This window comes from Bipolaris sorokiniana (assembly GCF_000338995.1).
Source record: "Bipolaris sorokiniana ND90Pr unplaced genomic scaffold COCSAscaffold_1, whole genome shotgun sequence".
Taxonomy (NCBI): domain Eukaryota; kingdom Fungi; phylum Ascomycota; class Dothideomycetes; order Pleosporales; family Pleosporaceae; genus Bipolaris; species Bipolaris sorokiniana.
Window position 1 is genome coordinate 3,245,239 of NW_006911895.1, and position 21,816 is coordinate 3,267,054.

The window sequence follows — 21,816 nt, forward strand, 5'->3', positions numbered from 1 at the left end:
GTACCTACGTACGAGAAAAAAAACCTCGAGCCATAACAGACATCCAAAAGCAAAGATCAGTCAAAACGCCTCCATCTCACCCTCTCATCAACCATAGCAAAAAGTTAGATTTTTCATTTCTTCCATTAAATTTTAGCATCATACATTCCTAAAATAAAACTTAGCCATCCCTAAGCACCTTCCTTCCCCGTTGCACCCATTCCTCCACGTTCCCATCCCCAACCTCCCCCTCCAACCACGCCCGTCCCTTCTCATCCACAAGTTCCCAGCTCCCCCTCAATCCCTCCAACTTCTCTTCAAACATCGCAATCACAAGCGCAGTCGCCACCACCCTCTCATCCACTCCCTCTCCCTCCATCTTCACTCGCACGCCAGCCTCGTCCAAACCAAGGACACCGGGTAACCCGGATGTCAACGACCACGACCCTTCGAAAGATTGCAGCGAGATAAGGTGGTGAAGAAGCGATTCATCGCTTAGAGGGGATGCGAGGTGCGGGTCCGCTGCCGCTGCTGTATCGGGGTCGTCTAACTCTTGTCTGGCCATGAAAAGCCGTTTTCTATTTTGTTGTTCCAGAAGCATGAGACCGGATTGATAGTCTCTCAACGATGTATTACCTGTAGCGGGTGGTGCTGGGGTACCAAAGAGCGATGAACCAGAGTTGGATTGGGTCTGGGCGGGTGCTGGTGCTCCGAATAGAGCGCTGCCGCTACCGGAACTTTGGGCTGAGAAGAGAGATGAGTTACCTGGTGGAGGTGGGGGCGGTGGTACTGCGCCGAAGAGGTTGAAGTGGTTTGAGGTAGAAGCGGAAAAGAGAGATGAGCCGCTTTGAGGGGGTTGAGAGGGTGCTCCGAAGGGAGTACTGCTGCTGGTTGGGGGAGCGGCGCCATAGGCTGTATAGTTGGAAGAGCCTCCGAAGAGACCACTGCCGCTCGAGCTAGAAGACCCGAAACCAGCACCACCAACTGCATTGGCAGATCCAAACAGACCACCACTCTGCCCCAAAGACGCATAAGCCGCATTCCCAAATGCCGAACCACCTCCATACCCCACCAGCCCTCCTGTTCCTCCAAACAACACCGAATTGCCCTGCTGTGCTGCCGCACCAGGCATAGATCTGAACAACGTTTGCTGGTTACCCTGTCCTTGAACCGGATGTACAGCATTGACCTTATCATCCATCCACTGCCAGTCCTTTGCTGCTTTCCTCTGCGCCTCGGCTTCTGCTGCGTTGGATTCGGTAGCAACAAACGAACACCACTTCCCCCCTACTTGAAACTGCACGCCTAACCGGACTGCCTCACGCTCAACCATATCTTCGTAGCGGCCCTCACACTTCTTCTTCACCAAGTCTCCTGTCTCATCGGTGGCTTCGGCTAGCCATCCGCGGCCTTGTTCCAGCTCTGAAATCGCCTTTTTCGCGGCGAGCTGGTGGATGGTTTCGCCGGGGTGGGCGAGGGCTTGGATGGGGATCTCGAGTTCGAGTGGGCCTTGCAGGCTCGTGCCGCGGAGCGTGAGTGATGTGGGTGTGCCTTGGGGCGCGGAGGAGCCGAGCAGGAGGTAGATTGATGTGCGGTGGAAGGGGAAGAGGGAGGGGATGGTTTGAGGGGCTTGGAGGATTTTGGGGATGGGGAGCGTGGGGAGGTGGGCGTAGCGTGATTCTCCTGTTTCGTCTAGTACAATTGGTTCTTCTGCGTCTGGGTCGGCGTGGGGGTCGAAGAGGGAGATTGGAGTTTTCTGTTTTTTTTTTCAGTTGGTTGGTGGAAAGATGGGAATAATTGGGGGTTGGACTTACAGTCGGTTTTGGCTCGGGCTTGTCTTCTTTGAGATCGAGTTTGACCTTGAGACTATCAGGTACTTTTTCGATAATTTCGAAATCATCGTCGGGTTCGACGTCGAGGTGTGCGGAGATTTCGTCATTGTTGTACTTGACTTCGAGGGTATAGTCATTGATATGTGGGGATAATGCTCCCTTGAGCATTCGTACAACTTTCGTATTCATCGGCTCGTTTTCGCTGACTGATTGCGAAAAGCCATTCCCTGCCTTGGCTATACCTTCAATTAGTGCGTGTGAGACGCCATTCCCAACGCCCAATGTGAAGACCCGGATTGGAGCTTTGGTTGCTTGGATAGATTCATTAAGATAAGAGAAAACCCGATCCTGTCCCCAGTCCTCACCATCAGTGAGCAACATGATATCAAGATCCATGTCCTTGTACCGTCGCTCAATCGTAGCTCGTAGTGGCTGCAACATTTCCGTACCGCCATAGTTCGCCGCGAAAGAACTTACATGGTTCATTGCCTCATCGAGCGTCTGCTGGTTGTAGCTAGCACTCTTTTCCCAAAGAAACGAGTAAGACGAACCGAACGAGCATATGTTGAACTTGACTCCAATGGGGAGCGATTTCAAAAACACTTTCAAAGCTTGTTTTGCAAGCTCAATCCTGGTAAGCTGCATGCTTCCACTGCGATCACACACGAAGACAATCTCGGGTCGCGCAGGAGGAAGTGCAAACTTTGGCACTAGTGTTGCCATTACTGCCCTATGATTCGGAATCCTCGGATGAGTCTCGAGGATGGCTTTGGGCACACCGGTGTGTTTGGCAATGACTTGCAATACGAAGTCCTTGTCCAGTCCTGCGGTGTCGAGGGCGAGGGCCGCTGATGCCTTTGTCATTGCGGGATCGTCATTTGCCGCAGCAGCTGAAGTTTTGCCCATTGTCACTGCAATGGGGTGTGTGGGCGACTGGATCTTCTGGATGAAGGATCCATCAGCCATGTCGGCATCGACAGTAATCGAAATGCTAGTACCCATTGCATCGGTTGCTGAGCTTCTGCACAAGGTGCCTGGGTAGTCGCCATATCTCGGGCATATGATGTTTGGAATTGTGAATCTGATGCCGTCGACCTCCATGTCGTGCTTGAGTTCGCCTAGGTATGTAATTGCGATGATGACTTTTGCTCCAGGAGGGATGTTCCCAACAGTCGTGGTGAACACGTCGGAAGCTTCTGGGAGTTGCTCAAACAATCCAGCCGTCTCGCCTTTTGAGACTGCGTCTTGGAATACAGCTCTTGCTTTTTCTCTCTCCTTGACCTCACCAACTATTTTCCGCCCTCCGACATGACAGGTAAAGCCTATTACACTGACACCATCATAGAGCGGAAAAGTGTAACGGCACTCTTTGATGGCTTTCTCTGTCGACGGATTGGCAAAAGTCTGTGTGAGTATGGTTTTAGAGGTGGTAGCAAGAATGGTAGCTTTTGCTTCGAGTTTAACTTGTGGAAGGAAGTGCTTCTTGAGGTTCCATTCATCAGATCGGACAACGTAGTGTAATCCACATACGTGAGCCGGACCTGAAGAACCAAACATGCTATACATTTTGAGGGCGACCCGAAGTACAGCAAGCCTCAGAAGTTGGGTGAATTTATGAAGATAATCTTGACAGGTCACAAATTCTACGGCAATGCAGTGGGTTCACAAGAAAAAAGCAGATCCTTCAACACGGGCGTTTCTTCAGCAGAAACGGAAAAATGGCGAATGATGTTTGGGAAGATGGAAGAGTGTGGTATGAGATGTGAGTTAAGAATACAAATGTAAGGGCTTGTCGAGGCTTAAATATCCCCTGAGGAGGCTGTGCCTGAGTGCTGCCTGCGGGCTGCCTGGTCTAGATGGCTGCCTAAGACTGCCTAGTGTGTACCATGACTCGTGCAAACAGCGGAATGCCACACGCCAGTCCAATGAATGCGATGCAATTGGAGCAAGAGTTGAGGCCGAAACAGGTGAGTGATAATGGTGGTTGCCGGACTGGATGCTTTTTCGGGGACGGACGGGTCTGTGGAGGCGCAGGCATTATGCGCGCAGCAGACGCGCTCGAATGACGGTAATCGAGGCGTGAAGTGCACAAAAGGCGGCTCTAATATTACCACTCCATTCGAGCATGGGAACCCTCAACGTCTAGAGTAAGATCAGATGGTCAGTGAGATGAGGCTGAACGTGGGGTCGCCGATCAGGCCATGCCTTGTTCGGCTACAAGCACTGGACCCTGAACGTCAGGCTGCATGCCAAAAATTATGACTGTCATCCACCATGCCACCAAACAATGGGTGGGCCAGTCACCCACGCCTTTCCAGAATTTCACCGTTCACTACACAAACTGTTCTGTGCCCAGCGCGGCTTTCACAAACTTTCGAGGGTGCCGCGACGCGTTCTATTTCGAGAATCGTACGGGAGAAAAGGAAAGATGGCGGGGTATGAAGAGTGGTCTCAGCAGCAATTGATTGCAAGAATACAAGAGTTGGAGAAGCAAATAGGTACAAGTGGTTCTGACACATCTACGGTACAAAATTTAGCAGCGCCTGTTGTAGCTGCGGACCAACAGACATCATTATCCACAGAGGACCCTAAATCATTAGAAATTCGCAAGGCCGTCAAACCGCCACCAAAAGTATTTGACGCCTCTAAATACAGCACGCGTCTGATAGCCCTCAAATTCGCATATCTCGGCCAAAAGTACAACGGGTTTGAGCATCACAAAAATAATTCAACGCCACTACCAACAATAGAGGAAGAGCTATGGAAAGCATTGGTAAAAACACGTTTGATAACTCCAGCTACCACGAGTGAAGGCGAGAAGGCATATGAAAGAATTGATAAGAAGACATTCGCAAATTGGGATAGAGAGGGCGCAGATGTTAATTGGGATGGCTGCGAGTACTCAAAATGTGGAAGGACAGACAGGGGAGTGAGCGCTTTCGGTCAAGTCATTGGTGTCAGGGTCCGGAGTAACAAGCCATTACCAAAGGAATCTCGGCCATCAGAAGACACCCCACAAGCAGATCAAGAAGATGATGACTCAATATTGCCTTCGAAACAAGAGCCCGAGTCTCCGCCAAAACCCTTCAGCGACCTCATAGACGAGCTCCCCTACATTCAACTATTAAACCGCGTCCTCCCACCTGACATCCGTGTATACGCTTGGTGTCCAAATCCACCACCAGAATTTAGTGCGCGCTTCTCATGCAAAGAACGACGATACAAGTACTTCTTCACAAACCCCTGTTTTGCACCAGTACCCGGATCTTCAGGTCTCTACAACTCCAACATCTCTGCATCCTCCGAAAACAAGCCCAAAATGCGCGAAGGCTGGCTCGACATCGCCGCCATGAAAAAAGGCTGCCAGCACCTCATCGGCCTGCACGACTTCCGCAACTTCTGCAAAGTCGATGCAAGCAAACAAATCACAAACTTCCACCGCCGCATCTTTCACGCAGACATCGAAGAAGTCTCCCCCTTATCCATCCCAGCATTCCTCTCACACCCCGCCCTCCAAGCCCCAGACGGCACAGACACAGAAACCCAACCAAAACTCTACTCCTTCACACTCCACGGCTCAGCCTTCCTCTGGCACCAAGTCCGCTCCTTAGTGGCCATCTTATTCCTCATCGGTCAAGGCCTCGAGTCCCCATCTTTAATCCCTGCCTTACTCGACATATCCGCCAACCCCACACGCCCGAAATATGAAATGGCAAGCGACGCGCCCCTTGTCCTGTGGGACTGTATCTTCCCGCACCTAGACGAAGTCCAGAGTTCCGAGGAGCGCGAGCATGGGTACGAAGATCGTCTCGATTGGATATATGTAGGCGACGAAGGCGGGTCCGAACCTAAAGCTAAAGGCACGGCGAAAAAGGGCGGTGGACCCGCGTCGATTGGCAAGGGCAAATGGGGGCGAGGAGGTGTGGTAGATGATGTGTGGGAGGTGTGGCGGGGACATAAGATTGAAGAGACGCTTTCTGCGCTTTTGCTGGATAAGATTGCGGGGTTGGGGGAGTCGACACTGGATGCTGAGGTGGGTTTGTCGGAGCAGAGTGTGGGGATTGCGAGGGGTGGGCCGCGGGTGTTTGATGGCGGCGATTTTGGCAGGGCGAAAGGGAATTATACGGAGGTTTTGAAGAGGGAGAGGCAGGATGCCGTCGACGTGGTTAATGAGCGGTATAGGGTTCGGAAGGGGATTATGGATGCTGAGAAGACGAAGGTAAAGGAGGAGGATGCGGATGAGTAAGGTTGTTGGGATATATACCCAAGTCCATTTATCGCAGAAAATCCCAAGTTTTCAAAATTCCGTCAAGTACTACTGTACCAATCTTTTTATGATTCCAGTTGCATAAATCTGCCCTGCAGATTCCCTAACTAAAAAGAACCTATGTTCGAATCTGGGTATCATGTATCCAAACGTATTCTCCTTCTTCAATCTTTTCCAAATAATCCTGCTTCTTCTGGAAACCGTCCCAAACTCGGCTTTGTAACTCTCATTTCCTACCACCCAATAACACGGCGAATACTTCTAATCACCAGTGTTCAGCTCCAAATCAATCTGCACACCATTACTAATGGCATAATCCGCACACGTCAGATTGTCATGGAATGGCCTCTCTCCCTGCCTCTTAAGCATAATCTCGTGGACCGGTCGCCCAATCTTTGCCGCCACCATGGCTTTGAGCAGTTTGATGGGGTCACTAGGCAGACAAGGTACTTGAGTCTTTGTGCCCAGACGATCATTGATCGTGACGAGAATCATGGGCTCGGAAGGCGTCGAGGCAGCCAGAGCGGGTTTCTTGTTTTCCTTGGTAGTGGTGGAGGAAGCGTCGCGCGGCTTGCGGTCTCTTGGGGAGCGAGAGCGGCGCCGACTGTGTTGATCGCGGCTTGAGTCTCGGTGGCGGTAATGCGAGGAGCGCTCGTCGTCGCGATAGCGGCTGTTGCGGTCAGAGTCGCGCGCTCGGCGATCACGGTCAGAGTCGCGCCGTCTGTCGTTGTCTGAATCTCTTGGCCGCCTTTCTCGGTCTCTGTCATCGCGTCGCCTGTCAGGGTTGCGCTGCTCGCGTTCGCCTTTGTACTTGAGGCCGCTGAAGTTCTTGGGTTTGCGTGGAGCTGGGGAGCGCCTTGGGGAGCGCGACCGATCACGATCTGTTTGTCTCGAGGAGTCCATAGTCTTCCTTTGTTTTTATAGCAGAATGGTGTGCGTATGCTGATTTTTAGTAGGTTAGTATGTAAGCTTTTGGTGAGGCAAGTACGATGTTGGTGTAGAAGGTAGAGTGGGTTGTAAGAGGAAGAGCGAAATATGTAGAAAGACAGTGGTAGCAATGCTTTCAAAAACAGGTACCAATCTGAGAGTAGAGAAATGATCTTATCGATAAGCCCACCCAACCAAGCGCGTCATTCCGCTTGCTTGTCCCCTACCGTCTCTTTTTCTCCCCCACATCCCGCTTCGGGGGCTCATATCGTTTGGTACTTTCCTGATGACGCTTCGTGTATAGCAGCTAGTTCACAATGTCAAGCTTCTTGCACAGCCTCACCTCTCCACCCGCCCAAACACTGCATGCGCTGCAGCCTACGCCCGCCACAATCACATACACGGTCTCGACGCGTTCTGTGTCCAAGACACTGCCAGCGCATGTAGGATATTATGTAGGAATACTTGTCCGAATATTCTTTGGATTAACAAGTGGACTGCTACTATGGATGAAATGGCAAATTACAAATAACCAACCAATGCTCTTCTTGCAGGCCGCATTGAGTAGTGAAGGAGAAGGGCAACTAGTAAAACTGGTGGAGTCGTTCCAATGGCGATATCTTATTCCAAGTGCACTCCTTACTCTCTTCTTAGTTTTTCGAAGAAACTGTACTGGTACGCCGTTTCTACCATTCTCACCCTCATCAACTCAACACATTGTTTCCTCAACAACGAGTTGCTAACGATGTCCCTAGAGGAATCCCTAACTGTGATTCGTGGCCTCGGCGTCCAGACTTCAACTACCTCTTCGACGTACCTTCAAACACCCACAACGCGCTTCATTCCCACGACCAATATCCAAGACATCTTCATACATGAGGCATTCAAGGGCTTCGAAGTGAGGTTCTACCTCATGATTGTAGTGGAAGGCGAGGACGAGGTGGTTGTCGTCTTCCCGACATTGTTACCAAAGAGGGGAGTGTTGGAAGTCGTATGGAGAGGAGTGAGAGGAGGGCTGTGGGAGCAAGGATGGTCAAAACCAAAGGTCGAGGTGACGGAAAGCAACGAAAAAGTAGAAATATGAAGCCATATACGGCATTGCTCTTGTGGTCTTGTTGTAATCGTCATCTTCATCTGTCTTTGAAAGCTTGAAAAAAATATTCTAAGAGAAAGGATGAGCAAAAGTTCTCGTGACAGTGTCTATTGTCTCATAACCGTACCTTGAGTCTTGCGAAGCGACCATACATCAAAGGCAACATCTGTTGCCAACGCCACACTCCAGATGCATCCACGTCACTGCGCGCGCAGGTCCCTCTCCTATAGCAATAGCGGTATCCAGAACAACAACGTAGCGATATCCTCCTCTTGCAAATCCATAGCCCATATCCATCACCCTCTAGTACCTATATCTTGTGCTGTAATCCTTGGGACTAACCACCAAACCCCTACCCTTCTTCGCACCCCGGTATACCGTCTCAATAATATCTATGAACTCCTGCTTATCTTCCAGCACCCAGTTGAGCTTGTTGTTGTTACCCGTGCCAAAATCGCACATCATGTGCTTGTTGCGGAAGAAGAACATGACGGTGCACGGGTCGTAAAGTTCGTACATGGCTTTAAAATCGGGTACTTCGTCCAGGTCGCACAGGTAGATGGCGCAAAAGTTTTTTACGCGGTCGGCAATCTTGTAGAGTACTTCGTCTTGCGACATGCAGTCTGGGTCCGAGTCGCGTCCGAAGCGAATCAAGACGAGTCGGTCTTCTTCCGAGAGAATCGCTTGGTCGACGTGCCAGCCAGTGCGCAGGTGTGGGAGGACGACGGAACCCATACTGTAGGGATATTCGTGCGTATAGGTGACGGCGTTTGATTTGAAGTAGGTGTTGCGGTGACGGTGGTTTGTGGAGGTCTGAAAGTTGCGAGTTGCAAGTCTGATCACGGGCAAGCTAGGGTACAAGGATCCGTGCGTTCCAACTCTCAGCGCTTGGTTATAGTCAAACAATATATCTCAGCAGACAATGCAGTTGGGACCAAATTGCGAGAGGGTCAAGTGTGGGTTGGCTTCATGTTATAGAAAGCTAGGCAAGGCAGCTACCGGCTGGTGATCTAGAATGTTCCTGAACAGACCCCGCACTTTATCCATCAGCCCTACCGTGATAGCAGTCCTTGTCTCTGCAATCCGGTCCACCACGAGTGTGTATGCTACCATTATCGCATTGTGATGAAACTAAAGAGGCTGCCCTGAAAGAGATTTTGATGTGGCTGCGCGCCGTTCCCAATCGCCTCAACTCCTTCCCGAATGTTCCTCAATCACCCGCCCTTAGATGGAGCTGGGGTACATCATAACCCTGACACTGGCACCGAAGGACTTTGGTGGAAGGTTGTGCTGGAAAGAAGCGCGAACGAGACCAGAGTTGCCTGTTTATACATTAATCACCGCTCGTTATGCATAGCCCAGCGAATTGTACGCACCGTGAGTTCGGCGGATCTTGCCCCAGATGACGCGGATGGGGTTCGACTTGCTGCTGCCAACGCGGTATACGTAGGCGACACGCTTTCCGAGGTACCACTCCGCGTCCTTTGTGCTTTCGACGCCCTCGAGCTGGAGCAGGCTGATGTTGGGGTTCGAGTTGCGCTTGCTACGTTGGTAGCTAACGTGGCGGCCCTTGACATAGACTGAATTTCAGTCAGTATGTGTGCATGCAAATTCGTCGCGCCGTCTACTTACGGCGGTGGCTCTTTTCCGAAGACATCTCGAAGGCTGTGGGGGGACGTGTCGTGATGGGTGACGCTGGTGCTGCTGAAATTGAAGACCCAGGGTTTTCGATGTGGGAGGTTTCGGTAAATCGCTTAGCTAATATCTTGGCAGAGCTGCGTGTGGCGCATGCCTAGTAGCATGCAATCCATTCGCTTAGCGAACAATAGCCCAACCACTCTGGTCAACATGGGTTTGTGCACAACAATACTGTGGGGTTCCTTGATTGTGCGCTGACGTTGTTTGGCAGGTTGGAGGAGAAGTGCTTTCGACTGCATTTTTCAAGATATTGGATATACACGAGTGAGCCTTTGGGACAATTTCTCACTCTTGTGGTAATCTACTATCGACCTCTTATTCACAGAAAAAAACATTCGCTGTAAAAGATTTGCTTTACTACAGCTAATCAATACGGGGACTATCCTTTGCCATCCTATCATCTGTGCGTATGTATGTTCTCTGTAGCCTCTGTGGCGCTATCAAAACCATGCCAAGCCCAACTCACGTGACCTTGATTCACAGCAAAAGAATTCTCTCTTCTCGCTGAACTACAATAATCTCTCTTATAATAAACACGAAAAATTGAACTACGTAACTACAGCCTTGTACTATGTAAAAATACTATCAGAATAAAGTTAAAATGTGCTAGAATCTAACCCTGCTTTTCTTTTTGCTAGATGAGGATTATCTAACGTGAAAATAGGGGGGTAAAGGTGACCCTTTTCGTCTGTGCGTAGGTAAACAGGGTTATCGGAAAATCTATATCTCCGTAGACTTTTAAGAATAGTTAGTATTACCCTTTACTACTCTATATAACCCTTTTATCATTCTATAATGCCTCGTCGAAGGAAAAATGCAACTAATAAGCAGTCTTTTGCACCTGCCTCTAGTGCACCGTCATCTTAAGTATTTTATAATACGTGTTAGTAGTATTATTCTCTTCGTAACTTTACTTCAAATCGCGTTGGCGCACCGTACCAGCCATGCAAGACATGCAAAAGTTTAGTACGCTTACCCCCCAAACAATAAAACTTGGCCCACAGGTATGGCATTGCTACATGATTAGACTAGCCGAACACGAAGATCCAAGCCTCAACTGCCACCACAAATGATTCTACCAAATAAAGAAAACAAGGCGAGTATTTCAAGGAAGAGAGAATAAGAGAAACAAAGAAATGAAGGAAGGGAAGGTTCGAAGGAGGATACAAATCAGTGAGAACAGAAGAATGGTGACTTGTTCCAATCTTCTCACTTTTCTTCCTCCTGCTCCTCTTACTCTAGGGTAAACCAATCATTCCACAACTCCTCATATCTCTGAAATTAACCCTGTCGGATAGGGTTACACGGCCTCTCAGCGCCAGTCATCGAATAACACCTTCCGAACACACGCCAAGCATGGGCTGGCACACCAGGATGCAGTGAGAACCGGCCCCGATCGTTTACCATCATATCAAGGAGTACGTACTTCCAATAGCGGCATCCAGTTCCGCCACTTGAGAAGAGATACTGGTGGAGATGCCAGTCACGTCGAATCGCTCGATACAGAGTTTTGACTTGGACTAGCGCATAGAGGTCGTAGTCGATACACTTGACCCCCGAACTCGAATACCGATAATTGACTAGTTTCCACTGGAGCTAGCCTCGCCTATCTCCATTGTCTGTTCGCATGTTGATTTGGACTGCGCCGCCCCTGTCAAGGAGGAGGAGAGTCGTGACATGGTTGTTACTGTGCAGAGAGTTCTGTCAAGCCCCGGTCGTATGGCTGGTAACGCGTATCTTCGTAAATACCGAGGTGTTGTTGTCGAAATACTCTCGGTTCTATTCCTCTAGTGCAACAATGTGGCTGATGCTAGGCATTCTGCAGACGATCCACCTTCTCCTTCAATTGTACGATGTCGATAGTGGTGGGGCAGATAGTTGACTAGAGCTGGACAAAGGTACTAGAACGATTGGAAACTATAAATCGATTCCTTATCTACTATGCGGAAAGGCCTACATAGTTTGGATATAATTTGAGGGCAGCAAAAAGACTGTAGTGAAATAGCTGTTTGGATTCACTACTCCAAGCCTGCAAATAAAGAAGACCATCTATACCTTGAACACGACTGGTTTACGGTCGAATCAACCAGTTAAGGACCGAAGAGGGTGTAGACGTGAACTGGTAAGTTGCACTTTTCTTCACTTTAACAGTTCTGCAAGAGCTCAGGCTCTCTGATGGCAATGAATATCTCGCACACTGAACGAGTGGAGATAGCATCGAGCCGCGAGTCGTATTATGATAGATATGTGTACGAGGAGCTGGGATTGTAGAAGAATACTAAACGGGCTAAAACTCATGAAATTGGATAATATTTCTCCTGTCTAGGAAGTCACTGTTTTACACTCAAGGCTGGCTCTTGGGATAGTGAAAGATCTAGGGAACTCAACCGCTTTGACGACTATAGTTCACTTTCATTCTTCCAGATTTAATCTGTGTTACCAGTAGTATTCTCGAACCAGCTTTGGTTCACCATATGAGACTAAATCAGGCATAGCGTTTGGTGCGTGAAAGCACCATGAACAGATGGTCCAATTCACTCCGACCAAATCCAGGGATCGACGCTTTCTTGGACAACGAACAACGCACCTGCCTGGCCGAGAGGGTGAAAGCTGAACGGATGCCTGAGAAACAACCAGACCTGGTTCACACACTACCTTTGACGAAACAGGAACACGACATTGCACATTGCACATTGCACATTCACATTCACATTCACATGAGCGATAGACGAGGGCGGGACATGCAACGAGAAGAATGCACACAAATGTACATGTGACAAAACTGGATATACGAACCTAACCCTAACGCCAGCAGAGACCCTTTACGGTTGGACCCAAACATGCTATTACTACAGAGGAGCTAGTAGCTCAGAAGACGCTGATGTAGTTGCCAATGCGCTCCTTCTGGTTCTGCGCAATGCACTCGGCTATCCAGGTGATGTTCCGGATCTCCTACAAAGGATGTTAGCAACCATACCCACTTGATTATCACAACCTGCAACGTACCTGTTCTCGAAGCTTTACCCATGCGTACACAATGGCGTGAGTGAACTGGTGGGTAAAGGCGAGTTTTGAAATCTCCATCTCCTTCTGGTAGAACAGATCTTCCAGGCTTCTTGTCTCGCCACCAGCACCACCTGCCATGTTGCCTACACCACCACCGTTCTGGCTGAGGCCAGTCTGGTCGAAGAACATCTTGTAGTCGGAAACACTCTCGACAGCGATGCGGACACCCTCCACGTCATCGGCTCTTGATAGCATCAATGTTCCTTCGGGGTATAGCTTGCCGAGCTCAGGATAGAGCTTCTTCCTCTCGTTCTTCGAGAGCTCGGTACCGAAGGAGTTGAGAGAAATGTTAATGCTTCGGCGGTCGGCCTCGAACTCTAGAACCTCAGACATGACATCGGAGGTCGGTGTACCGGCAATGTCTGGGCAAGAGTTGATCCACTGGTGAAAGTCCTCGAGGTAGTTCTTGTACAGAGTGTTACGGATAATCTCAATGTTCAGTTCGTCCAAGTCCTGGTGGCTGAGCGAGCCCTTGAAATAGGGCGCAAGCGGCGTCTCGATGAGGACGGAGTTGTACAACTCCTCAATGTTGGTGGCCACGCACAGGACGGGCATAGTCTCGAACCAGCCAAGCGGGTGGCACCTCTCGAGCAGCTCCCGCGTGTCCCTCTCGTGCAGCGTGCCCGTAATCAGAAGCGCGACGTTATCAATCATGTATCCGTAGGTCAGGTACTCCATAAACTTGGCCAGCGAGCCGGTCGCGTTGGCTTGGAGATAGCGGAACTCGGCTACCAGCTTGTCCGTGGTCTTCGCGGCGAGAGCAGACGTCGAAGGATTTGGGGGCAACGAGTTGAGAAAGTCGCCGTATGCGGGCGCAAGCTGGAGTTTGACATCTAGAGTATGGTCAGTCCGTGTGCAGATGCAGGCGCGATCGGATCTGATATACCATCGATGGTCTCGCACTGGGTCAAGTTGCTGTAGTTCTGGCTGGTGAGCAGCGCATTGCGGTAGCCGCGCACGATGCCCTCGATGTAGCTGGGGAAGAGTGTTAGGAGCGGCGTCAGTTTGGAGATGCACGGAATGCGTACCCGTATTTGACGTTGTAGTAGAGACCCTCCATGTTGTGCTGATGCTTTGCTGCTGGCGACATTCATTCATTCACTCACGAAGAGCTCCAGCTAGGGCGTCATGCCAAGCCTTGGCCCGTGTCGCGCCTGCCTCGACGACCGCCTGGGGTGTTTGCGCGCTAGCCTTAATCGCCGAAGTGGCAGTGACAACTTTCTTAAGTCCATCGTCACTTCCTCGCTCGCATCACTCACACCCAACACACCCAACGCGCCCCATCCCGCACCGCCCACAGCAGTTGCGTCGCCCATCTTAACATCTTCCGATACCAGCAATTGTATAGCAACTGCCCAGTAAGTGACTCCCCGCGCCTGCGCAACGCGCCTACTGACCTCGGCCTTAGACATGTCAGCTACCGCTACCCGGCGCTCAACGCGTCGCACGGCGGCAGCAGCAGCCTCGACTGAGGCCGCACTGTCAGCCTCGGAACAGAGCTCGCAGCAGGGAACTCCTCCACCAGAGGTTCCCAAGAAAAAGGCCCGAAAAACCAAGGCCACCTCCACCAAGGCTGAGCCGCAGGTCGTGATCGAGTCGCAGCAGACTGTCACCAAGACTCGCGCCTCGTCACGCGCAAACACTACATCCACATCGGCCGCAACCACCGCCACGACCCAGACCTCGACCGTCACTGCACAAGCGCCTCCCACCGGGAGGAAGCTCACCAGGGCCGCCCGCGCCGCCCACGTAAAGGCAGGTGGACAAGCCTCACCACAGCGCAGCCTAGAGCAAGTCAGACCCGTGAAGCGTGCGCGCAGCGCCGCCCCGACCAAGGATACCAGCGTGAAACGACAGGCGACTTCCGCAAAGTCGACGCGAAAGAGCGTCGTCAACGACGAGGAGAACGAGGACGACTTGGGCCCCTTCTTCACGGCCGGTAAGGATAATTTTTTCTCAACCCCAGAACAACAAGCCGAAGTCACCAGCGAGTCACTCGAGGAAGAGAACGCCAAGCAGCGCAAGGAGATTGGTGAGCTCCGCGCCCGCATCACAGATCTGAAGACCCTGAACCAGGATCTCGCGTATAAGCTTATGAACGAGACCAGCAAATGCTCGCACTTGAGAGCAGGAACCTGCGTCTGCAAAATGAAAACTTCCGTCTGGAAAACGAGAACTTCCGTCTGACTAAACTCCCCAATGATAGCTATCGTCCACCAGCTGACCAAAACGATGCAGAATTCGACAGTGATATCTTTGATTCATCTGATCCCATCCCACAGCCTGTCTTCACCAATGGCAGTGAGTCCGCACTCGCACTCCTCCAAAAGATTGAGGAGTCCGCCAAGGAGACGATGCGCGGCGAGCCTGCGTCGAGTAACAATGACACACACGCTGACAACAGTGTTGACGCTGTGCCTTCACAGTCCCAGTCCGTCAAGAGGACATTTACTGAAGCCACAGCTACTCCGGATCGTTCGGTTGAGAAGTCAAACATTTTCAGCCGGTCCTTCTCCGCAATAAAGTCACGACTATTCTCATCAACCCCTAAACCCCCGCCAACCCCGGAAGTCGCCTCGCCTACTCCAACAAGGTCTTTGCCGCCTCAGGATTCATTGACGGAGACACTTTCACTCCCACCGACACCTGTTGGTGAGCGCGTTCAGACCCCAAGTAAGAAGCGGGCACTAGGCAACACCATGATGAAGATACTGCTCAAGGGTATTGATCAAGAAGACAAGCGCAAGGCGGAAGATTGGGCTAGAAGGGCCATTCCTGAGCTAAGGAACGACAGCAACTTCCGTGAGAAGCGTCGACGACTCGAGACGCCCGTCTTGTGCAAGGATCTCGTCCACTTCCCCGCAGCCAAGCCTTGGGAGACTGGTTTCGGTGACCCACTTGGTGATCTAGACGACGACGATGTCGTTCCGGTTTGGGCCGTCTATCTTGAGATGAAGACTGAGGAAGAGGAGCACGCTGCAAAGAAGCAAAAGAGGGCTACAGTCAGCTCCGCGGAAGACGAGATCCCCACCATTGACGAGCAGTTTGCGGCTAGCAACAGCATGCGCACATCACAGAAGCTTTACGACAGTCATGGTCAGTCTACATCTTTGTATGACTTACATCCTCGTCGGTCGATTGATCCTTCTCCAATGTTCTCCAACTCTCTATCACACAGTGAAGGCGGTAACATCTTCAGTGAACTTCAAGGACATGAGAACGCTGCCAAGATTCGTGAGAATGACCGTGAGATTCTCAAGAATGCAACCAAAGAGACGGTCAATACTCAGACGCAAAGCTCCGTTGGACTTTCATTCAGCGTGCCCGATGACTCTGATGACGAAGACTCGACCGCAGATGCTGAGACTTCAGAAACCGAGACTCCTGCAGGCGAAGCCAATCCAATTTGGACCCAGCCGCCACCCCCGGCGCCTGTTCCTGCGCATGCACCGCTGCCGGGAGGATCTCCAACCGAGCCGCCTCTCAGCCCTCCGAGCCAACAACCTGTAGACGAAGTCGCGCGACAGCGCCAACGTCTCATGAAGCACACGCCTGCCAAGCCTTCTCGCCTCCGTGAGGCAACATACCCTTCACCGAGTGTTTTCTCGGACGCTGGTAACGAGTCTCTTCTTGCTGCTACCCCTGCTCCGGTCGCTGCTTCTGCGGTTTCCATGTTCGACGACATGCCCGCAGCGCAGACCATTGAGCTTGACGCTGAAGAGAAGGCTGCCCTTGAGGAGCTCATCGACTCGGATGAATACAAGAAACAGCTTGCCGCCAACTGGCCCGCCGCTACCCTCACGTACGAGTCGGACGAGGAGGAGCTCAGTCCCATCTCTACCTAAGTCCGTGCCCTGCATTTTGTTCTATCGTTCGCCCTTCCCACCCCCATCCCAAAATTGATCGAAGAGGCATTGGACCGGATCCTTTGCCCCCAAAAGCATGTTTGTATATACTGCATAGTTTGCGTGTTTTGCATAACCCGGGTCCGATTCGTTTTCGCTTGCTCTTATTGATTTCGGCATGCTCTTCTTATGTATTATATATTACGGACCGGGCTTGTTTCTTGTTTTTCACTCGGGCGTTTGTTACTAAGGGGACACATAAAAAGATGGATGATTCATGACTTGCAGTATACCCCCTCTTGTTTTTTTTACTTTCCCCGTCATCATCACCATCACCATTATCACCATTGCTCACTACACGACGACTACTTGTATGGGCTTTTTGTCGGGATCAGAGGGGCCTATGATGTAGTCTTGTTTTTTACACGTTTGCATTGTTTGGGGGTTTTATCTTGTCGTTGTACCTGCTCTTCTTGATTTCTTGCGCTTGCTCTTCTTGCTCTTTTTTGTGTGCTCCTTTTGGCGCCCTCCAGCAATTGCATCGTGTTTTTTTGTTCTTGTTTTTATACATTCAGGGGGTTTTTCTTCTTTTACTTTACACACTTCTTCCCCCACTTGCCCTAATTATATACTTGGTACGGATCGGAATAAACACTTTACATTAACATTTTGTGCGCTTCGTATCGGTGACTGACTTGAGGGGAAAAAAGTTGGGTTTTGCTATACTACTACTACACTACACAAACGTTTTATCCAGCCTGATATACTGGATTCTCCGTCTTGTAATATATCGCCTTCACCGGTTGACCCAACGCCCGCTGACTCACTTTCTTTTGCGCAACAACTTGCTGCCGCCGCATCTTCCTGTCCAGCGTCGCCAGACTAACGAGTTGCGCAGTCGATAACCCAGATAAGCTGAGTTCGGTGTTGCGCCCGGTTATCGGCGGTGCAGGTGTAGGCGGGAGAAGCGAACCTGAAGATATCTCGGAGCGGGAGGACGAAATCACCGGCGATGATACTTGTTCCGCACGCGACACAGCAGCATCTTCCTCTTCCCGCTGTTGCAAAGATCGACGACGCGCCACATGCTTCCCACTCTTCTTCTTCTTCGCCGTCTTGCCCACATCTTCTAACCGCCTCATCCTTTCTCCCTCCCCTTCTTCTTCCTCACCTCCCTTCTCTTCCTCCTCTTCCTCTCCATCAAAAAACTCATCCCACAACCCCCCCTCAACCTTACAATGCCCCCTATCCCGCATATGACTCTGCACACTCTTCACACTACCTTTTTCACGCGCACAGAATATGCATTCGTGGTAGGTGTGTATGAGGAGGGAGAGGTAGGAAAGGAGGGGTTCGATTGAGGAAGTGTGTGAGGGGGAGGAAGGAAGGAAGAATGAGTGCGTGCTGGACATGTGGGATAGGTTTGTGGAGAGGGTTGGGGAGGTGTGGGGACAGAAGAGGCAGGTTGATAGGTCTAATTTTGGCGTGGAACTCTGAGGATCGGGGGAGGAGGATGTGGTGGGTGATTCTGGTCTTGAGCCTTGATGACTTGTGTCGGGACTGGTGCTGGTGTGTCTGATATTTTTCCTTTTGCCAGTGCTATTGTTCTCGTTTTCAAAGTCTGCGAATTCGGATTCGGATAGGGCTGGTTGGCTTGAAATTTTGCGTTGCAGGTTGTGGATACTAGGGAATTATATGTTAGATTCTCAATGGTTTTCTTGGATTTGTAGTGATATTTGCGCGAATATCAACATTCGAGTTTAATGGGGGAGAAAAATAAGGTATACTTACTGCCACGCGCCTCTCATGTGACTTCTCTGCAATTTACTACTCTCAAAAGAAAGTGAGCAAGTATTACACGGAAACGCTGTCCGCAATGTAGTTGCTCCAGTTGCTCCAGTGGCTCCAGTTTGATCCACCATTTTTGTTACTTGTTCGAACGTAAAGTATTAACTTAAAGTAAAGTAAAGAGGTTTTCGATATAAAGTCGTAGATATAAAAAGATAAGGCCGAGTAAAAGCTATTTTGATGTTTTGCATCCTGGTAAGGCATCAACGCTATTATATATTCAAGATACCATACTATCGGAAGTATGGTAATGGGGGTCGTGTGATATCACGTGACGGAGCTTCTGAGGCGCAGCCGTCTGCAAGCCACAAAATGAGTCATTTTGAGTTCATGTGTATTCACCCAAGCACATGGCGCCAAGCGAGCATCACACTGGATGCAGCATGAGTCTTTCACGAGTTTAGTCTTGGACTCCAGATCGAGCGCGCGGATGCTCGTAGATCGGGGTCAAGACTGGGGAGAGGGAATAGAGTGCAAAGAGAGCCAACCGCACTATGTTGTCTTAGGAAAAGTAGCTTTTCTCAACGTCTCCACAGGAGCAATGACAGAAGCCTCGGCAGTCGATTCTCCAAGTCAACCTAGCTACTTCAACCACCCTGATGAAACACAAAATCATCTTCAGTATTTATTTCATTATTGATATTGAGAATAAATGCCATGCAAAACGGGCATAATATCATCCAAAACGCTTACCAAACAGAAACCAAACCCCGCTCTTGATCAGAGCCACATCTCCCAGCGTTGCCCAAAACGCCTTTAGCACTAACTGCTGTTATCCGTAGATTTACCCCATGTTGATATTATATCTGTACACCTTTGCCGTGTGGCGCAGTGTTGCCACGAACGCCATGAAGAAAGGCGAGAAGGTGGTCAATAGACACCCTTTACAAGAAAAAGGTATCCGGAAGGGTGGACAGAAGGGCGAAAGACACGACTGCACCAGTGGCGCCAAGAAGAGGGTAGGCAGCCTTGTTAAGAACCTTACCAAGCACAGAGCGAGGCATTTTCTTTGGACGCTGAGCAATTTGAGCTGCTGTCTGAGCGGCCATGACCTCAACAACTGGATCCGAATCCGTTGGGTTGCTTGCACTCCCATCAGGAGCAACTGAGACCGTCTTCGGAGCATCCTCTTGGAGTACTGTTGGCTCCTCTTCGAGTACATTGGCCTTGCGCTTCATGTAGTTGACTGATTCTGGCGTGGGCGGATGTTCTTCGACAACCTCTTCGACAATCTCTTCGATAGAAACCTTTGTGCGGCGACCTGGCTGCAATGGCGTAAAGACCTCAGCTTCTGAAACAGGGGCTGGTGGAGGTGTTTGGAGTCGGTGAGCTTGGGATGGCTCGCTGGGTTGAGGATAGAAAGACGTGGACGGTCGAGGATCGACGGGTTCTTGTGCAAGAGGTTGTGCAGGGTTGTACATTAGAGACGGGTGTTCATAGGTCATGCCCACATAATTGGCTGGCTGGTACCAGTCTTGAATTTCGTTCTGACAAAAAGGGGGATACGACCAGGAGCCCCAGGGTGCAGGTTTAGATGCGGAACGAGGTGGCAGAGGTGGGGCCACCTCGCAACATGAAGACGTAGGATCGATTTTGGCAACCTTTGCCATGCTAGCCTTGGAGGACTCGCCGCATGTGTTTTCATGATTATCAGAGCGTTGCAGCCCGAACATGTCAACACAAGGAAGTCGCAGTGGGACGTCCTCTGCACCTCCAAAAGTGTAAATGTGTCGAACGGGAGAATCAGTTGGATGTGTGTTGGCAGACTGCTCCGAGGCGGCTAACGTGTCCCTGTTCGAGTACTGGATTCCATGGGTGGTTGAGGCTCCGACAGGCTCAGAGTATTCGGCCTCATTCATCTCGCCTTCAGATTCGGAATCAATTTCAGAGCTGTCAATGCTTTCAGACTTGCTGTCGAGGTCACTCTCAATAGGTTCCCCGTCGTCTTCTACACTAGCAGGGCTGGGAGTGCGAGGTAAGACTGACTTGTCGTCATTTGATGCGTAACCAGCTTCATGTACGTCTTCGCCTTCCCTGTCCTCGTTATAGACATCCTCGACAATCGTCGTACGCAATATGGACTTGGTGTATATATCCGGACCAAAACGGCTTGTCTTGGCTGGCTGCCCCTGGAGCAGCATGTCTTCCATGACTATGGTAGCGTCTGCCTGATCTGCAGCCTCTTCGGAGTCGTCTTCGATGACAAATGGATCGGCGTGGCTGCCACGACGGGGGACTTGTTCCACTTCTACCTCCTCGTCCTCGCTCTCGGCATCGGGGACAGTAAAACCAAGGGAGAAAGGGCGAATGAGCTGGGACTCGAAGACGTATCTGCGGGCTGGAAAGAATTCTGCATGACATGTCAGCCTCAGGTGAGGGGGTCAAGGCTGGATGGGGGGCATTGCAGACGTACCCTCGTTACGATTAACGTCGGTGCCAAACTGGAGTTCGTCGCCGTACGAGAGCTTGGTAAGTGTGTTTGGTGTTAGTTTTTCGCCGTTGAGCATAGTGCCGTGCATGGAGCCTTGGTCGCTGATGTAGACTTCAGGTACGCCGGTGGTGGAGTTGGCGGAGAGGACGGCATGTTGGCGAGAGATGACTGGGCTATCGATATATGCATTGTGTGGTGCGGCCATCAACTCTTTCTTGGTAACACTGCTCGAGGCACGGCCAATAGAGAAGGTTGAGTTCAAACGCAGGTCGAATTGGCGGGTCTCGTACGTGTCGTACCGCATCACGTCCCGGAGGACGACACGGAAGACTGGATGGTCGGTGAGTCGGGAGGCTTGCATGAAGGGCGATGCAATGGAATGCTCACTGGATGTCATAGGGATAGTTGTGTGCCGTGGAGAACGACCAGGCAGTTGGGAGAGTAGGGAGCAGTTGCAAGGGAGAGTGGAGTGAGAGTGGTAAGGCAGAGTAGGCGGGGGCGCAGTTTGGCGGGGAGGGGGCGCTTGGTAGTACCAGAGATCAAGAGATGGTTGCGACAACAATGTGTATTGATTAGGTTTCTGGGAGAAAGAGAGTGTATGTTAAGAGGCTGTGTACATGTAATAGGGACAGCCAGCAAGTCGTCAGTCGAGGCCGCCCTTAGGACATGACAAGGCGGGGCAAGGCAGTGAATGGACAAGGCAGCGATGGGGTGGTGATGATGGACCAGGTCACTAGGTCACTAGAGGCCCTGTGGGGTGCTATCAGCTTATCAGCCCGCATTAGCCCTGCACGCCCATGTTAGCGTGAATTTGCGTCCCCCACCCAAAA

The 21,816-nt window shown here is 50.9% G+C and overlaps 9 protein-coding genes across 9 annotated transcripts; 2 read left to right on the forward strand and 7 right to left on the reverse strand.

The window, feature by feature from the left end:
• Positions 1-160: 160 nt before the first annotated feature.
• On the reverse strand, positions 161-3,566 carry COCSADRAFT_132672 (uncharacterized protein; the record flags this gene model as incomplete). The annotated part of the gene is made up of 4 exons (XM_007697061.1): positions 1,794-3,566; positions 1,169-1,735; positions 655-846; positions 161-529 (listed from the first exon to the last, which is right to left on the reverse strand). The coding sequence occupies exons 1-4, from the start codon at positions 3,375-3,377 to the stop codon at positions 161-163; spliced, it is 2,712 nt and encodes a 903-aa protein (XP_007695251.1). The 5' UTR covers positions 3,378-3,566.
• Positions 3,567-4,239: 673 nt separating this feature from the next.
• On the forward strand, positions 4,240-6,057 carry COCSADRAFT_167047 (uncharacterized protein; the record flags this gene model as incomplete). The annotated part of the gene is made up of 1 exon (XM_007697062.1): positions 4,240-6,057. The coding sequence occupies one exon, from the start codon at positions 4,240-4,242 to the stop codon at positions 6,055-6,057; it is 1,818 nt and encodes a 605-aa protein (XP_007695252.1).
• Positions 6,058-6,339: 282 nt separating this feature from the next.
• On the reverse strand, positions 6,340-6,573 carry COCSADRAFT_76343 (uncharacterized protein; the record flags this gene model as incomplete). The annotated part of the gene is made up of 1 exon (XM_007697063.1): positions 6,340-6,573. The coding sequence occupies one exon, from the start codon at positions 6,571-6,573 to the stop codon at positions 6,340-6,342; it is 234 nt and encodes a 77-aa protein (XP_007695253.1).
• Positions 6,574-7,988: 1,415 nt separating this feature from the next.
• COCSADRAFT_217313 (uncharacterized protein) lies at positions 7,989-9,086 on the reverse strand. The gene is made up of 2 exons (XM_007697064.1): positions 8,226-9,086; positions 7,989-8,167 (listed from the first exon to the last, which is right to left on the reverse strand). The coding sequence occupies exon 1, from the start codon at positions 8,831-8,833 to the stop codon at positions 8,402-8,404; it is 432 nt and encodes a 143-aa protein (XP_007695254.1). The 5' UTR covers positions 8,834-9,086; the 3' UTR covers positions 7,989-8,167; positions 8,226-8,401.
• A 236-nt stretch (positions 9,087-9,322) lies between these two features.
• Positions 9,323-9,755, reverse strand: COCSADRAFT_156245 (uncharacterized protein; the record flags this gene model as incomplete). The annotated part of the gene is made up of 3 exons (XM_007697065.1): positions 9,323-9,420; positions 9,475-9,678; positions 9,731-9,755. 3 exons carry the CDS (start codon positions 9,753-9,755, stop codon positions 9,323-9,325), a joined length of 327 nt encoding a protein of 108 aa, XP_007695255.1.
• Positions 9,756-12,529: 2,774 nt separating this feature from the next.
• COCSADRAFT_107457 (uncharacterized protein) lies at positions 12,530-13,950 on the reverse strand. Its single transcript, XM_007697066.1, has 4 exons — positions 13,891-13,950; positions 13,749-13,837; positions 12,803-13,695; positions 12,530-12,748 (listed from the first exon to the last, which is right to left on the reverse strand). The coding sequence occupies exons 1-4, from the start codon at positions 13,920-13,922 to the stop codon at positions 12,665-12,667; spliced, it is 1,098 nt and encodes a 365-aa protein (XP_007695256.1). The 5' UTR covers positions 13,923-13,950; the 3' UTR covers positions 12,530-12,664.
• Positions 13,951-14,109: 159 nt separating this feature from the next.
• COCSADRAFT_217339 (uncharacterized protein) lies at positions 14,110-16,802 on the forward strand. Its single transcript, XM_007697067.1, has 3 exons — positions 14,110-14,220; positions 14,271-14,801; positions 15,101-16,802. The coding sequence occupies exons 2-3, from the start codon at positions 14,273-14,275 to the stop codon at positions 16,705-16,707; spliced, it is 2,136 nt and encodes a 711-aa protein (XP_007695257.1). The 5' UTR covers positions 14,110-14,220; positions 14,271-14,272; the 3' UTR covers positions 16,708-16,802.
• Positions 16,803-17,456: 654 nt separating this feature from the next.
• COCSADRAFT_132690 (uncharacterized protein) lies at positions 17,457-18,719 on the reverse strand (the record flags this gene model as incomplete). The annotated part of the gene is made up of 2 exons (XM_007697068.1): positions 18,499-18,719; positions 17,457-18,390 (listed from the first exon to the last, which is right to left on the reverse strand). Exons 1-2 carry the CDS (start codon positions 18,627-18,629, stop codon positions 17,457-17,459), a joined length of 1,065 nt encoding a protein of 354 aa, XP_007695258.1. The 5' UTR covers positions 18,630-18,719.
• A 323-nt stretch (positions 18,720-19,042) lies between these two features.
• COCSADRAFT_32760 (uncharacterized protein) lies at positions 19,043-21,682 on the reverse strand. The gene is made up of 3 exons (XM_007696182.1): positions 21,374-21,682; positions 20,969-21,316; positions 19,043-20,905 (listed from the first exon to the last, which is right to left on the reverse strand). Exons 1-3 carry the CDS (start codon positions 21,381-21,383, stop codon positions 19,440-19,442), a joined length of 1,824 nt encoding a protein of 607 aa, XP_007694372.1. The 5' UTR covers positions 21,384-21,682; the 3' UTR covers positions 19,043-19,439.
• Positions 21,683-21,816: the final 134 nt, after the last annotated feature.

What these genes read in the sequence shown, in the direction of transcription:
- COCSADRAFT_217313 (XM_007697064.1), bottom strand. Translation starts at nt 8,833, where the DNA reads ATGGGTTCCGTCGTCCTCCCACACCTGCGCACTGGCTGGCACGTCGAC.
- COCSADRAFT_107457 (XM_007697066.1), bottom strand. Translation starts at nt 13,922, where the DNA reads ATGGAGGGTCTCTACTACAACGTCAAATACGG. An exon ending in TACTACAACGTCAAATACGG is followed by an intron (nt 13,838 to 13,890) that starts GTACGCATTCCG and finishes ACTCTTCCCCAG; the next exon opens with CTACATCGAGGGCATCGTGC. An exon ending in GGGTAAAGCTTCGAGAACAG is followed by an intron (nt 12,749 to 12,802) that starts GTACGTTGCAGG and finishes CATCCTTTGTAG; the next exon opens with GAGATCCGGAACATCACCTG.
- COCSADRAFT_217339 (XM_007697067.1), top strand. Translation starts at nt 14,273, where the DNA reads ATGTCAGCTACCGCTACCCGGCGCTCAACGCGTCGCACGGCGGCAGCA. An exon ending in GGGCCCCTTCTTCACGGCCG is followed by an intron (nt 14,802 to 15,100) that starts GTAAGGATAATT and finishes AAAACGATGCAG; the next exon opens with AATTCGACAGTGATATCTTT.
- COCSADRAFT_32760 (XM_007696182.1), bottom strand. An exon ending in CGACGTTAATCGTAACGAGG is followed by an intron (nt 20,906 to 20,968) that starts GTACGTCTGCAA and finishes CATGTCATGCAG; the next exon opens with AATTCTTTCCAGCCCGCAGA.